The 15,870-nt window shown below is 36.7% G+C and overlaps 1 protein-coding gene across 1 annotated transcript; it reads right to left on the minus strand.

The window, feature by feature from the left end:
* Positions 1–1,173: 1,173 nt before the first annotated feature.
* LOC149022220 (protein IQ-DOMAIN 13-like) lies at positions 1,174–13,871 on the minus strand. Its single transcript, XM_089150394.1, has 6 exons — positions 13,618–13,871; positions 13,265–13,372; positions 12,788–13,162; positions 10,528–10,773; positions 9,505–9,636; positions 1,174–2,112 (listed from the first exon to the last, which is right to left on the minus strand). The coding sequence occupies exons 2-6, from the start codon at positions 13,340–13,342 to the stop codon at positions 1,432–1,434; spliced, it is 1,512 nt and encodes a 503-aa protein (XP_089006520.1). The 5' UTR covers positions 13,343–13,372; positions 13,618–13,871; the 3' UTR covers positions 1,174–1,431.
* Between the last annotated feature and the right edge of the window lie 1,999 nt (positions 13,872–15,870).

Consider the following 15,870-nt stretch of genomic DNA (forward strand, 5'->3'; position numbering starts at 1 on the left):
AACACTAGTTAATGAGGTTGGAAAGATCCGACATAATGCAACCTCGTTGTGCTTGTATGAAGACATCATTGATTTATAATGCATGACATGCTACTTTGGATCTTGAGTTCTATTGAACATCGTGAAGTTAGGGAACTTAAAATCCTTTGGCATATCTGCTTTTGAAATAGGTTGAACAAATGAGTCAAGATTATGGATAAAATATAAGTCATCCTATCTCATGTCCTTCAGTGTTTATTAATTTTTATCTAGTTCCTCGAATCTCTTATCAACATAGGCAATTCCCTTGCCCGACACATGGCCTGCCCATTCCTTCCTGGTGCTCTAGTAATAGGTGGCTACCTCAAACTTCAGACTTATCATGACCTTCGTTATCTTGTCTCCTTTGGGGGAAGGGTCCACATTGTGCACGGACGCTACCCCGCATGTTGGTTAGACTGGATCACCAACCTTTTTCTTTTATTCCCTTGGTGAGATTCCTATGAGATGGTCATGGACATTGGTATTGCGGAGGTGGTCGACGTCACCTTGCTTTGATACCCCTTCTTCATGCCTCCCATCAGGAGGCAATTGAGATGGGTTTCCTTGCTGCTCAGGAACTTGAGGAATCACTTCTTGGCAGATTCTGGCTCTAATCAAATCTTTAATCTCTAGGATCTGCCTTTGTAACTCATTGTATTGATCAATTATTAAGAAGGGATTCTGATTGGAGGAACCAGGAGGTGGGTCGTTACGAGGAGGAGATTGGTCTCGAACTCGCGACACACCCTCTTGTCAAGTCTTCTGAGCATCAGGATCATTCAAATGACTTCCTGCTAGTGTTCCAGATCTGAGTAACCTTATGGCTTCTTAATCAACTTCCTACAAATGGCGCCAAAAATTGTTACTCCAAAAGCCCGTTTCTCAGTGTGATCTAACATGCAAAATGACGTGCTCAACCAGGTTGGTTGAGGAATGCCTCCAATGATGTAGTTATTGAATGTGTGTACAACCATCTGTCGAACTCTCAATGGTAAGTGAAAGACCAACCACTTGCATGAGGGTAGGCTCACTTTTGAGAACCATCCAATAGACACTAACAGTTTTACTTACCTCTCTCTCTCTATTAGCAATTGATTTCTAACTCTTATGAACCAATAATCATCTTACAATGGAGGTAATATACTTGATTTGTGACATTGATAGGTAATAGATCTCCACAATCAGCAATCAAATCTTATTTCCTTCTTCAAATGAAAAACTTATGTAGTTCTTATATTGTACAAATAAAAATCCGAGATTTTAGTTTCAAGAAATTCATTCAATCCACACTTTTTACGAATCACCCAAAAATCAAAATAACAAGATTACCCAAAAAAAAACAAAAAAAAAAAAAAAAAAACAATAATGCATGAATAAGAGGAGGAAAAAGAAGCAAATATAAAATAATAATCATACAAATCTCATGAATGGCTTCCTTCCAACTCCAGCAGGCAAAGAAGCAATCGAATCCATACTCATATTACTTATGGATTTCAAGGTATGTTGTTTCCCAGGATGAGAGCTAGTGTCTTTGCTTGAGAAGAAGGAACTCTTGTTCCATCTTATTGATCCAATACTTTGAGTTAAAGGAAATGAAAGACGCCTTTTTCGATTATGACTTGAGCCTGGTGGTGTCGACCTTTCCTTAGGGTTACTATGATCTCTCACCTTCGCTTTTGCAGAAATGGTAGGTACCATGTAATTTGGCACTGAAAAGGGTGGGCAGCTCATAAGGCTTTCATCGTCTCTAAAAGGCATATCGTATGACAACTTACCAGTACCTGTCCCTGATTTTACATGTTTCTTTGGTGTTGAGCTATTTATGTGCACTGCTGTTTCTGGTGTTGCAGTTGTTGCTGTTGTTGTTGTTCTTGCTGTTGTTGGCACTGGTGCATGCTTGGTATTATTGGGGATAACAGTAGATTTTGAAGATATCGGGGTATTGGTTTCCAAATTACTAAAGTCAAGCCTTGGTTGGTTACTGTTGCTAGGAAGATCAGCTTTTGTTGCATGGTTCTCCCACCAGGGGAGCCCTCCTGACCGGATCTCCATGAGGGCTTCTTTAGCTGATTCTGGAGTAGTTTTGAACAGCTGGATATGGCACCATGAACAATCATTTAAATTTTGTAAAAGAATCCATGTATGAGTAGTGTAAAAGCTGCAGATGCATTCATGTGTGTGTATATAACAAGATTGTAATGTGGCGTCACTATTTTACCTCCCTGTTTTGTTCTTGAAAATAATTTTCATCATAGATTTTAGAACAAACATCAAGAAACCGTGTAAAAAATCAAAACAAATCAAAGGATCACAAAGATTTAACATGATTCACACACCAAAGTGGTGTGTTATGTCCGCGGTTAAGACAGAGCTTTCATTATGTAAAAACTAGATTACAATGGAGATCTCAACCCAAATCACTAGATGACGTTACAAAACTCTCACCCAAAAACCTTTGAATGAAAAGTCCTAAACTTCACAATGACCTAATACGAGAACATAGGTATATATTCATAGACTTAGTTGGGTAAAGGATTCTATAGGCACTTGATAAAACTTGCTTCTGGAAGCAGGAACAGTATCAAAAGGCATTTTCTTGCAATAACCAAAGATAGAGAAGATGAAGAATAGGGACCTGTTTCACAAGATAGGGGCTAGGATTTCATAGAGGCACAGAAGATGAAGAGGAACTTTGGTCACTAGAGATAGAGAATATGAAGAACTAAATGATCTCTACTGTTAGGGTTGACGAAGTAACGAATGGAAGTTTTCTTTAACCATTTGATAGGGTTTTTTGTGGGTTCTTATGTTTAGGATGCCAAGTTCCATGAATACTAAAATTGTTTCACTTGAACCTAGTGTGCCCAACTTTTACTTCAAAAAACAAACACAACAACAATTGTTGTTGCATCAAAAAGTTTTTCTCCTAGCAGAAATTTTCATAGATTTCATTTTATATAGCAAAAATTACTAGAAACAAAATAGTTTTATCAAATGGTTTTGTTGAATTTTTCTATTTCTTGAAGCAAAACACTAGAAGTTTTTTCCAATAAGTTATCAAGTGGGTTATTAGTTCCCCTATATGGTAGCAAAAATGAAGAAAATAAAATACAAACCTCTCTCTCTACATATTTCATTAGTGAAAGTTGAACTCATGATTTCTTCACTAAGAGGTGTCGATTAAACACTTTTTAGTTTGATAGTTTAATAAAAATTATGGGGGTGTATTTGTAAATTCATATGGTAAGCATCTAACCGGTCTCATTTTTTTTTGGTACAAAGGCGCTTTTTATATATGGGGATAGGGATATTACATATGCCGCCGGTAGGAGTTGAACCCATGACCTTTCCACTGAAAAGCAGGTTCCTAACCATCCTACTACTCCTCCATTGGCATGGTAACTATCTAAACGGTCTCATTTACATGGTAACCATTTACATGGTAACCATCTAAACGGTCTCATAGCTGACAGTTGTCCACCACAAAAAATAAAAAATTAAAAAAAAATGTCAAAATCCTAAACTTAGCAATGATTTAATCAAATTCCAATGAATGTTATAAAAAGTTCATGTCTAACTCAGTCCAACATGTGTATGTTTGCTTGGGTCAACCTAAAATCATGGTTAGGGATCTCACTCGATACCTTGATTTTTGACCATGGCGAGACGAGATCCCAATGGAGTCCAGAAAGGTTATGGATCTTGACCAGGGTCGCAGTCAAGTTGAGATCTGGATTTGATCCAAGATGTCAGTCAAACCAGCTTCGTTTTTTACAAAACTCTTGAGTGAGACAAGTCGAGATCTAGTCTTGTTTCAACCTATCTCACCTGCTATTGCTTGCCATCTCCTTGATAGCTTCCCAACTTAATTTTTTGCGGGATTGATGTCGGATCTTGTTCTACAACACTCCTAAGTGAGGTTTAACACATCTACGTCAAGAAAAGAAGATCCATCAAAGCCATTTGAAAGAGCTTCAACCCAGGTGAAATTTTCCCCCAAAATTTGATTTTTCTCAGATACTATGTCTAGAGTTGGTCTTTGAGTGTAATTTTGACATATGATCAAACATCTTGCTACATTTTCAAAGGAAAAAAAATGAATTTTCTATTATTAATTTATTTTTTGAATTTTTAGAGTAAAAATAAAATTCCTAAGTTAAAATCAAAATATTGAACAATACATAGGTGACGAAACTCATTCTAATATATGTTAGACTCAGTCGGAAGGGCGATGAGTCAATTTTTTTTTATGCTTCTTGTTATTTTTCTTTAATTTTCAGGTTTAATAAATTAATTAAAATAATTATGAAAAATATTTTTATTTATGAAATTTGTCATTTTTTTTAAAAAGATTTTTATGTTATGCCATCTATTTTAAAAATACAGCCTCATTAATATAATCATGCTATGTACGTATTCTTAGAACAAAGTGTGCATTTTTTTTTATAGATTATTTTTATATATTTTGAATTAAACTAAAAATACTTTTCGTATTGATTTATTGTTTTAGATGTTGGATACATTACTCTATCAGTGTACTAGTGTGATGGAATGTTTTAGTTGTTTACCTTGATTATTTTATAGATAAGTGAGAATGTATATTTATGTTGTGTAATGTGTATTAGTTTAAATAGAGGAGCTAGTAGTGGGAGTGGCACAAGCACTGAGGCACATGACATTGCTTGGCAACATGGTGACCTTTGAAAATCGAAAACAAGAAGTCAAAAATGTAAATATTACTTGAAGGTGTTAAATTCTGGTGGTGCAATTAGATTGAAACAAAACTTGGTGGGAGATACAAGGATGTGTGGCCAAGTATGCTTAGGTGCCATATGAAATACAGCAAGCCATTGCAGCCTTTGAAAGGAGGGAGATAGAAGAAGGTAGAGAGGGCAAGACGACAGTGCGAGTTTGAGGAAGCAATTTTGTAGAGGCTTTTCATGGATATTGATGAGGTGTCAGATGATGATGTGGTTGCGATGAGTATGGGTGCGGAGTTAGCAGCAGAATGGAGACAAATGAAGGCTGCATTTGGAGCTGGCAAACATTCCATGCATATTGATAATGTAAGGCAATATGAGTAGGCTAAAGGAGTAGATGCATCTGAGTCAGGGTCATCAGCTCATCTAGATTTCAAGAGGGAGGTGAGAGGAAGAGGAAGACCAAACATAGGGAGGAGCATGGTTAAAATAAAGTGGTCCTATACTAGAGAAAGACCGCAACACATTTAGGAAACATGACCTAGATCAATGAACCATCCCCCACATGTTTTTTGTTGGTGGTAGTAGGGAGGATCAGGCCAGGGATGCAATCAGCAGGATCATGTTCTACACTAACATTGCACCTAATGTAGCCAAAAATCATATTACTAGAGGATGATGATAGTAATGCTAGGGAAAGCGTAGGGTGAAAGGCCCAACAACATGCGAGCTAATGGACAAATACTTGCCTAAGGCAAAGAAGGAGCTGGAAGAATACATTGAGACACTAAGACCATGATGGGAGACATACAGTGTCACTATGATGGTTGATCGATGGAACTAGCTAGTCCAATTAACAGTCAATCATTAATTTTATAAATTACAATGGTAGGATAGTGTTCTTGAAGCCTGTGGATGACTTAGACAAGGTGAAAGACTTTGACTACTTGTAAAGCTCAAAAGCAAGTGGCCCTTGAGGTAGGGGCAAGCAACATCATCGAAGCTACCATGGATAATGATGATAACTACAAGAAGGCTGGGGAAAAGCTTACGAACAAGAATGTAGCACGATTTGTCTCTTTTGGATATCGTGTGTAGCACACTCCGTTGATCTTATCTTGAAGGACTTAGGCAAGAGAAAATTAATCGACGCTATGCTTGAAAGCAAGACGTGTGAGAAATTTCACAAATAACCATGGTTAAGTGTTGCCTATGATGAGGGATAAGTGTGGTGGTGATCCAATGAGGCCTAGTCTGACGAGATTGTCACCAACTATGTGGCATTAAAAAGCTTCCAAAAGAAAGTGGTGGGTCTTCGACAAATGTTTGTGAGTCAAGAATTGTTTGGTTGGCCTAGATCTAGCTCACCTGAAAGAAGAATGGCCCAACAAACCTTTTCTAATGAGTCCTTCTGAAAGGAGCTAAACATAATGTTGGGCATAATTGAGCCTATCTTGTTTGTTTTGAGGATGGCAAACACCGAGAAGAAGCTCATATTGGCCCACATATACGTTGCCCTCCAGAAAATGGAGGAGTTGGTGAGAGCTACTACCCCTAGACCCTCTAAAGCGGCCTCAAGATTATTGATGAGGGATGTGGAGAAGCACCTGATTCATCCATTGCACTTGGTTGGTGAGTCATTTTATGTTGTATACTTTTTATATGTTATTGATTGCAGTTTTATAAACAACTGAGTCACTAACCAAGTTTTTAATTTCCTCAACCCAAGTACTAGTACAAGCATAATCTTGGGCTTAAGGTCCAGTTCATGACTATGGTGCAAGAGGTGGTGGAGAAGCTGGTGCAAGATCTCAGCATGCAGGGGATAATCAATGGAGAGGTGAGAACTTATTTCATGATTTCTTCACCTTCTTCTTTCATATATCGTACTTAGACTTGTACTAATTTTTTGTCAAAACTTCAAACATGGGTGTGCAAATCAAGGATTTCAGGGATGGCTCTAAGAGTTTTGGGAAGCCTGTTACAGTGGCAGCTTGGAAGAAGTGGTAAGTAGTCAAGTGCTATAAGTATGTAATGATTAAGATTACTTGCAAGACCCTCAGGCTAATGCATTCTTACATTTTGTGATGCAGCTGACTAGCGGGTGCTACATGGAATTAGTGGCCCAAACCTGAGGATAATAACTGTTTTGGTGCTATCATAGACATGATTTGGAGCAATTTCTCTGTAGTCTGTAGTAAGACACACAACAGAGTGGGAAGTAGGAGACTCAAGCAACTGGTATATGTGCATTATAACATGAGGTTGAGAGGAGGGCACATATGTAAAGATTATGGATGAAGAAGCTTGAGATCCACTCTAGTTGTTAGATATTTTCTATGAGCCACCCGCAAAGGATGAGGAGGATGGTGTGATATAGTAGTAGATTAGGGATTGAGGTGGACTAGTCATGCATCAACCAAGAGGATAGTCTGATCCTACTAATACTATTGCCATAGACCTAGCTGAGTTGGATGCCCACATGTCTTTCGATGAGGGTGTGGCGCATATACAAGTGGCCACACAACCAACTGTACCATTTGAGGAGCCATCTAGACGACTTGCTATAGCAGATGAGTGGGACCTCAACAAATGATGATGATGATGCTACTTAACCGTCTCCAAGTTAAGATCCTCTAGCTTTGAGTCAAGGAGGCAGTGTTAGTGGCGCAGGTGTTGCTAGCGTAGGTGGAAGTTAGGGGGGCCAGCCTCGTAGGAACCAATCAGATTCATTGGAGAGACCCAATTTACACAAACCACACAAGGTGTTGACCATGGTTCCCCAACCAGGACTTATAGAAGACATGCCCACAAGGACATATGTGATATGAGCATGCACGATTTTATGGAAAGCATGGGGAGTATGAGGGTAGACACTAGTGGTACTCACCATCAGAGTTAGTAGTTCTCGGAGTATAAATACGGAGATCACACCATTGTTTCCCATTATAGTGGTTATTCTTCATATGGAGGGCATCATGTTCCTTAAAACGCTAACCTCGGAGAGTTCTCATATGGGAGTGAAGGTGGATGTTGACTAAATGGTTCAGGAACTAGAAGCCATTGGTTTAGTATGAGCACCAATATCAAGAGGACGTTGGCTAGCAATGGCATAGTATTGGAGGTTACCTCAGAGTTCTATTCCTCGAATGTTCCGACTTTGACACATATCTAGACCATATAGACACATAAGAGAGGTATTATAGTAACTCCTTGATTTGGGAGTCCTATGTGGCCCACGCTCAGAATCATATGTGGAATAGTGATGCGTGATTCTCACTAGTCAACCAGTCACCAGGTTTGAATTGAAACTTTGAACTTTTACAACTTTGAAAATTTAACGGTTTCACTTTGCCATTATCGAAATTGAATATGACTTTGCCATTATCGAAATTGAATATGATGATTTAATTCTATTTATAGGTTGATAATCCATGGAGGACAATGATATTGCATGGCAACACGGAGTCCCCATGGATCTACCGAAACAATCCATCAATTGTAGCTACAACAGCAAAGTCCTCATCAAATGATGTTCAAGAAACACTTGGCTCGAAACTATAGGGATACACCCAAATGCCCTGCTGTCCCTAATTTTGTAAGAAATGATATCTGAAACCACCTCATCAAGTTGGCTGAGTGATGTACAGCCACCAGTAGAGGACACATCGTGATTGTGGTGCTGGTAAAGCTGGTGGAGTTGGGCCTTGACTTATTGACCTCAAATTCTTCTGTTATGAACTTATAATTTATATTGAACTCATGATGGTTGTATTATTGTATTCTTGAGAGTAAAAAATGTAATGTTCTATTCTACTGATGTTGATACAACTTTGAACAATTTAAGTTATTTGATATATCTTATCACTTGCTTTTCATTTTTATGTCCTAATAGCTTTATATTTCATGTTTTATAACCTTGCATATTCACTCTTATAGCATTTTGGTTTCAAGAACTAATTTTTAGGGTTGTTTATCACAAATCTAAGGTTCCCAATGCGTTTACTAGGCTTAAAATAGGCTAAATACCAACTTTGAGCCTAATCTAACCCTTTAAACCCCCTAGATGAGCCCTAGAGTTCACTCGAGTTGGCCCGGGAAAAGTTACTAGATTTCGGTGACATCTTGCCAACTAGAGCGAGATCTTGTTGGATCTGGTCATGTCTAAGATGTACTTGGGGCATCATCTGAATAAAAAAAAATTAAGTACAATAAAAGAGGTAAGAGCAAGCTCACAAGCATTATAGAATGTGGGAAATTTTCTAGCTACCTCCATAAAAATCATATAAAAAAATGGTTGGGTATTTATCTTTGTTATATATTATAATCGGTAAATGTGTTTTCAATAATTTCATGAAATACAATTGCTTAGGACTTGTTTGGTTATGCAATTTTATAAATTGGGTTCTGAAACATGTATCTAGGGATTCATGTATCTAATCTAGTTCTAAGAGATCAAGTACTAATAAGGGGAAACCTAATTTAACAGCTGAAAATTTGTTAGAAACACTATTTTTAGCTAGTTTTGTAAAGTGAAACATTGAGTGGCTATTTTTGTAAGGGAAAACCTAAAAGTAGCTAATCACGTAATTTTCCCTAAAAAAAAAAAGATGTTTAGTTGTCCTGATTCTAACAGCTGAAATTTTGTTTGGTTATCCTGATATTGTGAGTGAATTCTTCTTTCTGACGGCCTCCTTCGAAAGTAAAGGGATACGTACTAAATATAATGCACAAGGCTCTCAATATTGCAGGATATGGGAAGAGTCAATGAATGAAATAGTACCTGCTGTGAATATGCATAGACTAACGCTTTCTCTCGCTTAATTATAGCCTCCATCTTCCTCTGCAGTCTTGCTTCTATTTCTTCTTTTGTAAGAATGCTGTCATCCCATTCATCTCGGGGTCCTGCATCAATCTATACAAGACATTCTTATCTAAGAGATTAATAATATTTAGCAAAAGGAAGAGAAAAAAGTACAAACAAATTGATTCAGAAATAATTTTCTTCGTAGGAGCTGAGAGGGAAATCTTAAATATTAGTTAAATTAAAGCTTTTATGATAAACCCAGGTGCATAAGGAGTCCCCCAAAAAGTAAAACTAGTGCATGTTTAATCATGGATGTGTACATGATTCTTGAATTACCGAGCAGTTGAAGTTTGATGCTTCTTGTATAGTAGTGATAGTCTTCTATGTAGAGATATTAAAATCAAGAAGGCCTTCAGTTCAGTTCGAAATTGTGTGTGTGTGCGCTTCTTGTACAGTAGTGACAGTCTTCTACGTAGAAATGGTAAGATTAACGAGGCCTTTAGTTCGAAGCTCATTCTCCACACCCCGCTGCACCCTTCTTACCCATCCCCTAGGCTTATGGCCAGTTCTTGTGACTAGGGTGATGAAGACAACAACAAAAAAACAAAAGTTTGAACTCACACCCTTTTACCCATTATAGGGGTTTGAGGTCCCAAATCTGATAACTGAAAAAATTGTTCTTCTGAGGTTGGACTTCCATCCATAATCAAAATCCTCTTCCCCCGGGTGCTTGCTCCACCCATTTTTTCTTCTCACGCCCAACCTGACAGAGGTGTGCCCGGGTGGCTTGTATCAGGTTGAGCGTGAGAGTGAAAACCTAGGTGCACGGTGCACCTAGGTGGAGAGGTTCTAAACTATATGGTAATGGAGTTATCCCCTTCTTCTCACGTTTACGTGATCCATATTCCTTGAGAAATAGACATTTATGCTAGCTCCTTTTTCACTTAGTTTATAGCTTGTATGTATAAAAAAAATAAATAACAGAGAGGAAGAACTTACTGCTGGTTGAGTGGTGATCCACCTGGCCAAAGCTGCTTCCCAGTTCCCAGTAATTTTGTTTACATGCTGGAGTTGCAGAGAATGGTTCTCAAATGTTTGTATCCTTCTAGATTGGATCTGCATTTGAACTCTCACAAGGAGTTGCATGCGCTTCTTGGCGTTCACTGTTTGTCTTTTCACACTCTGCCCTCTCATTACTCCTTGAAGTCTCACCAGTCCTTTTAATGCCCTGAAGCTCCTCCTAGCCTGTCATTCAAATTTCCTTTGTTAATTGATACAAGTGTTGGTTGCAATAACGAAAGGTTTAGGTTGAAGATCCAAAACAAGCTTATCAAGATCACGCCAGAAGAAGTTATTGACCTTCTACCCTGTCCACAAAACAATGCATGGCCTCTTGTTTTGACACTGGTTTTGACAGTATAGCGATATATTCGCTAACATCAGTAATTTTAAAACCCAATCCCCCACACTTATAATGGAGAAGTTCATTAACATGGCTAGTAATGACAATAGTAGTACTAACAGAAACAGTAGGTGCAACACTAGCACCGAACTGAAGTATATCTGTAACTGTTTTTAACTAATATATAATTCTCATTAGGGTTTTTTTTTTTTTTTTGGGTAAATCGATAGAGGGTTTTAAAATTAAACTAAAATAATAGAAAAAATATACTATAGTTTAATTATTATCATATTCTCTGTAGTTTTGGAAATTATTAATTTACTTTAGACGAAAGGTAAATAGACATTATACTTTCAATCTTAACAGCCTTTTAATAATGTTAGAAATAAAGATAGGGATTTTAGCCTCTTAATTTTCAACCAAAAAATAAAAAAATTAGCCTCTTAATATTGTTAGAAGTAAGTAGAGGGTAATTGTAATTTGATAAAAGATAAAATTTATCTGTAGTTAAGCTATAATACAAAAAGATACTAGTAATTTAATCCTAGAAAAAATTCCTAGAGTTAAGTATAAATAGAGGGAAATTACGTGAACGAAAATAAATCATGCATGGTTGTCAATTGAGAACCATTGTTAGCTGCTGTATAATCGGATTTAATCAAATTGAACCAGCCAATTGCTAACAACAAGCACAAAAATAGAACCAAACATCCAATAAATTGGAATAATATGAAAGAATTAACATGGCTCATGGCTCTATGCGAAGAGTCTAGTATCCTTTGTCTCGTTCATGTCTTTCTATTACATATTTAAGAAAGATTATAAAATTGAATACTAAATTTTTTTATTTTTTATTTTTGGTGAATATAATTGAACAATAAGGTATACTAGAAGTGAAACTTCTTTTAAACACGTAGCAGAGAAATGTGAAGAAAGCAGTTAATCCTCGATGATCTCAACTCTTATGCACATGACATTGTATGTCTGATTGATTGTGAATGTATGCACCAGCTGTTTCACCTTAAATTATGGGAATTGACAGGTGAACCAGAGAACTTGAACTCGGGCCCAGTTGTTGGCAACCTGAGTCGACCACATCACTGAGCCGAGTTGTTCAGAGGTACCTATCCATTGAAGTATAGATATTATTTATCCATGACCCACTGTGATGATTGAAGGTTTATATTTGTTATTGTTCGGGTTTCTCATATACTACTATGGGAGCATCACATACCGTTTTTTTTTTTTTTTTTTTTTTTTTTTTTCAATAAAGGTCCAAATACTAACCGTCCCATGCACCGATGTATAAGCATGTTTTGTCTGCGTAGACCCAAAGAATGCAACAAGACAACAAAAAACAATTTTGCCCGGAGAACTCCAAAGTCCCTTCAATATCAATCTTGGTATGCTGTGTGAAGTATGTGTCGGGAAGGGAGCTTTTGTTTCGAATCTCATCTTTCTTTCTACAGTAAATTTTTTGTTTTCTAATTAATAAAAAGAGCAAGTTGCATTGTCATCTCAAAATGGAGGTCTTAAAGCACTGACACCTCATTTTATGTTTAAAATTCACAAAGACCTTAAAATTGGATTTTCATTGGATATATTTTTTAATTTATCACTGAAAAGTCCAAATACTGTTTATTATATGGATTTTTTTTTTAATTGAAACAAAATAAACACTGATTTAACTGTTTTTAGTGATAAAATTAGACAAATATATCAAATAAAAATTCAATTTTGAGTCTTTGTGTTTTTTAAACATAAAATAGGGTGTCTGTGTTTTAAGGCCTTCATTTTGGTGTGCAAGTGCAATTTGCTCTTAAAACAATGATATTTAAGAAGAAAAGGAGCGCTTACCAAATAACCTCTAAAAGCTGCTTGAATCTTTATAGCTTGTTGATACTTCTCAGGAGTGATTATTGAGCTCTGGATAACTTCTTTCCGGCGATTAACAATTGCAGTGGGCAACGCTGCTGCTGGTGGTGGTGGCCGCTGTGACGGCTTAGAATGTGATGTTGCACTCGTCGTAATCCGTTGCTCCTCCAACAAAAACTGCTGAGAGTATTTCTGTTCCATCTGTAAATGACCACTCTCAGCCTCTCTGAGTATATTCTCAATGCTACTGGGTTCTCTATGGAGATTAATGAACGAACTGTTCTCTCCATGACTTATTAGTCTCCCAAAGTAACCCCACTTGTTCTTTTCCTTTCCAGTTTTCAGTTTCTCTGATCCCTGTAGATGGTGATTCATTTAAAGCTTTATTAATTAGATGACACTGTCAGAGCTGGGTTCAGGAAGTACAGGGAAGAAGCTTGTTATGATTTCAGAACTTACATCCTGATGTGGTTTCTCTTTAGAACTTGGTGTGAATACCCTCTTGATCGCAGAGAACCAACTTCCTTTCTTTCTCATTCTTGTAGCATTAGTATTGTGCCCAGCAGCCTGAGAAGACAAAGAACAGGTTTTCAAATCAAGGTTATCAGAGAGTAGTTTCACAACAAAGATGGAGAATTCAAGACGATGCATTTCTATTATGGGTTTTATAACATTAATAGCACGCTTCTCAGAAACTTACTGGTCATCCCAACAAAGAAGCATGAATTTAAGAAACCAAGCGACCAGAATTAACTAGCACTATTAAACTGAAAAATCTAATAAAAAGTAGGAATTGAAAGAGAATTAAATACCTTCTGATGCTAAGTTCCGACCTTCCAACTCTTTTCAAAAGCTGTACTTCCTCAGCGAAAGGAGAGGAAGGAGAGAAGAATCATTCTTCTCCCTCTCTCTCTCTCTCTCACTCTCCTATACCAAACTGTTGTTCTCTTCTTCATTGCTTTTAACTTCCATTCTGTAACTTTTCTTTTTTCTTATATATTCCCAGTGCCTTTTCTCTTTGAATCTTTGAATCTGGTTTCCGCTTTTTTCACTTTTATCTTTTGCTTTGGATGTTGGATTTATAAACTTCTTCTGGTTTGATGATGAAGGTGGTGGTGACCACTATTTTACTCCATGGTCCCCAACTAACTTTACTTGAATTGAAAGCCTACTTAGACACCAAGTTCCACTTGAAATAAAATTAGTTAGGTTGTTCTCTCTGATTATTTGGTGTTAGGAGGACAGAGACATCAAACAGATGCATAATTAAGAAACAGGGAATCAGGAACGGTGAGCGATGCAAGTCTCCTAGGAAACCTGGGGGTTATTATTTTCCTGGGCCTTTGGGTCATGAGGTTTCTAAGATCTTAATATTATTATTATTTCTTTTCTCTGGTTCAGTCTAAAATCTTTCTCTTTTAGGTCAGAAATGATTGTATCCACAAGGTTGCTTTTATATATGATATATCTATTTATTGTTGTATCGTTATATCTCCTGTAAACAAGAGGGAGGAAATTCTTTACACCTGTTACTTTGCGGGTAGGTACTTGGTATGCCAAAAGTCTGAAATAAAGAACTAAAAAATTTTAAATGTAAAAGTTTTCATGCACAGTGGTGCATCTATTCGTGCGATCCGCATCAATTGCAGTTTTATGTTGGGTTGGCATAAATGTTGTTATGTTATGACCGTAATTTTTATACACGATTTTTAAAGATGGAATTTGTCCTTTTTTGGTGGACGATTTGAATGACTTGATCTATGAAATCTATAATAGAAAAAGAGAGGGCTTGGTCTAATGGGTCAACCAATATACTCGATTGAAATCTATAAATGTGTACTCGGTGTTCTCCTTAGGTTATTGTTAGATTTTGAATTTTTATCTTAAGGTTTTCGGTAAGAGTTTTGTAACGTTATTCTTGCGATCTGGGTTGAGATCTTTATTGTCGTCTTCTTCCTTCATACTAAAACCCCTTTTCCTTCGCCAATTGATGTAATACATGCACTGCATTGGTGCATGAACCACATTGAATTTTATTATTATTATTATTATTATTATTATTATTATTATTATTATTATTATTATTATTATTATTATTATTTGTGTTCTTGATTTCTTGGTGCTCTTTCTAATAAATGACAGTGTGAAATGACATGTTAAAGCCTATGATAGGGTGAATGGGTGTCCTAATCAAGTTGTTCGAGTTGTGGGGGTTGGATTCTTATTGGATACAGCTGGTACAATCTTTGATAATTGTAATAACCCCCGTAATTTTAACTCGGGATCCGTATTGCAGGTCTGAATACCCGAAGACCCAGCCAGAATAAGCTATGGACTATCTAGATTGAAGCCCATGATACATATCAAAACTCAGGGATAGTTAATATCATGTAGTAAATGAGCAATCCGAGTCATAGATCCAAAAGTAACTCACAATACTAGAAGTGAATAATAAGTACAACCATACACTATAAAGTGAAACAGTAATATAAATGAATTTTGTTCTATCATAAGTTACCATAAATAAACAAAACATAGTCACATTTAATAACCATTAAGAAGTGCATAAGAGACAATAAGTAAAAGTGCAACAAGTGTCACATTCCCCCAGCCAGTACGTATCTGGAATACCCGGACGTGTGATCCACAACCCCGAAAATCAATTTTAGGATGATCATAAATCATAAGCAAGATAAATCATTGTATTCAAGTAATTTAAGAAACAATCAAGTATGGATCTCAAAAGGCTTACAAAATAATATCAGAGTGCAGAAAATATGATACCAATGTATAGTCAGAGTATAAAGTATAACAGAAATATACCCTACAATCAATGCAGAAGGTAGTTTGAAACTAAAGTACTACAACTGAAAGAAATAAAGGAAACTAAGAATCATTCTAAAACTAAACATAATGAGTATCTATGTATATCGAACACAATCTAGAGTCAGATGTCTTCAACTCCAGTACGAGACACTCAAGCTTTAAGATCTGGCTAATCTTAGTACGCGCCATCATCACATGGGTATGTTTCACTATATTGCTCGTAGTTGGCAGAATCTTGG

The sequence above is a fragment of the Hakea prostrata genome, chromosome 3, assembly GCF_041222555.1.
Source record: "Hakea prostrata isolate BN-2017 chromosome 3, UWA_Hpros_2, whole genome shotgun sequence".
Classification (NCBI taxonomy): domain Eukaryota; kingdom Viridiplantae; phylum Streptophyta; class Magnoliopsida; order Proteales; family Proteaceae; genus Hakea; species Hakea prostrata.

What these genes read in the sequence shown, in the direction of transcription:
- LOC149022220 (XM_089150394.1), bottom strand. Translation starts at nt 13,342, where the DNA reads ATGAGAAAGAAAGGAAGTTGGTTCTCTGCGATCAAGAGGGTATTCACA. An exon ending in CAGCTTTTAGAGGTTATTTG is followed by an intron (nt 10,774 to 12,787) that starts GTAAGCGCTCCT and finishes TTTGAATGACAG; the next exon opens with GCTAGGAGGAGCTTCAGGGC. An exon ending in GGATCACCACTCAACCAGCA is followed by an intron (nt 9,637 to 10,527) that starts GTAAGTTCTTCC and finishes TGTCTTGTATAG; the next exon opens with ATTGATGCAGGACCCCGAGA.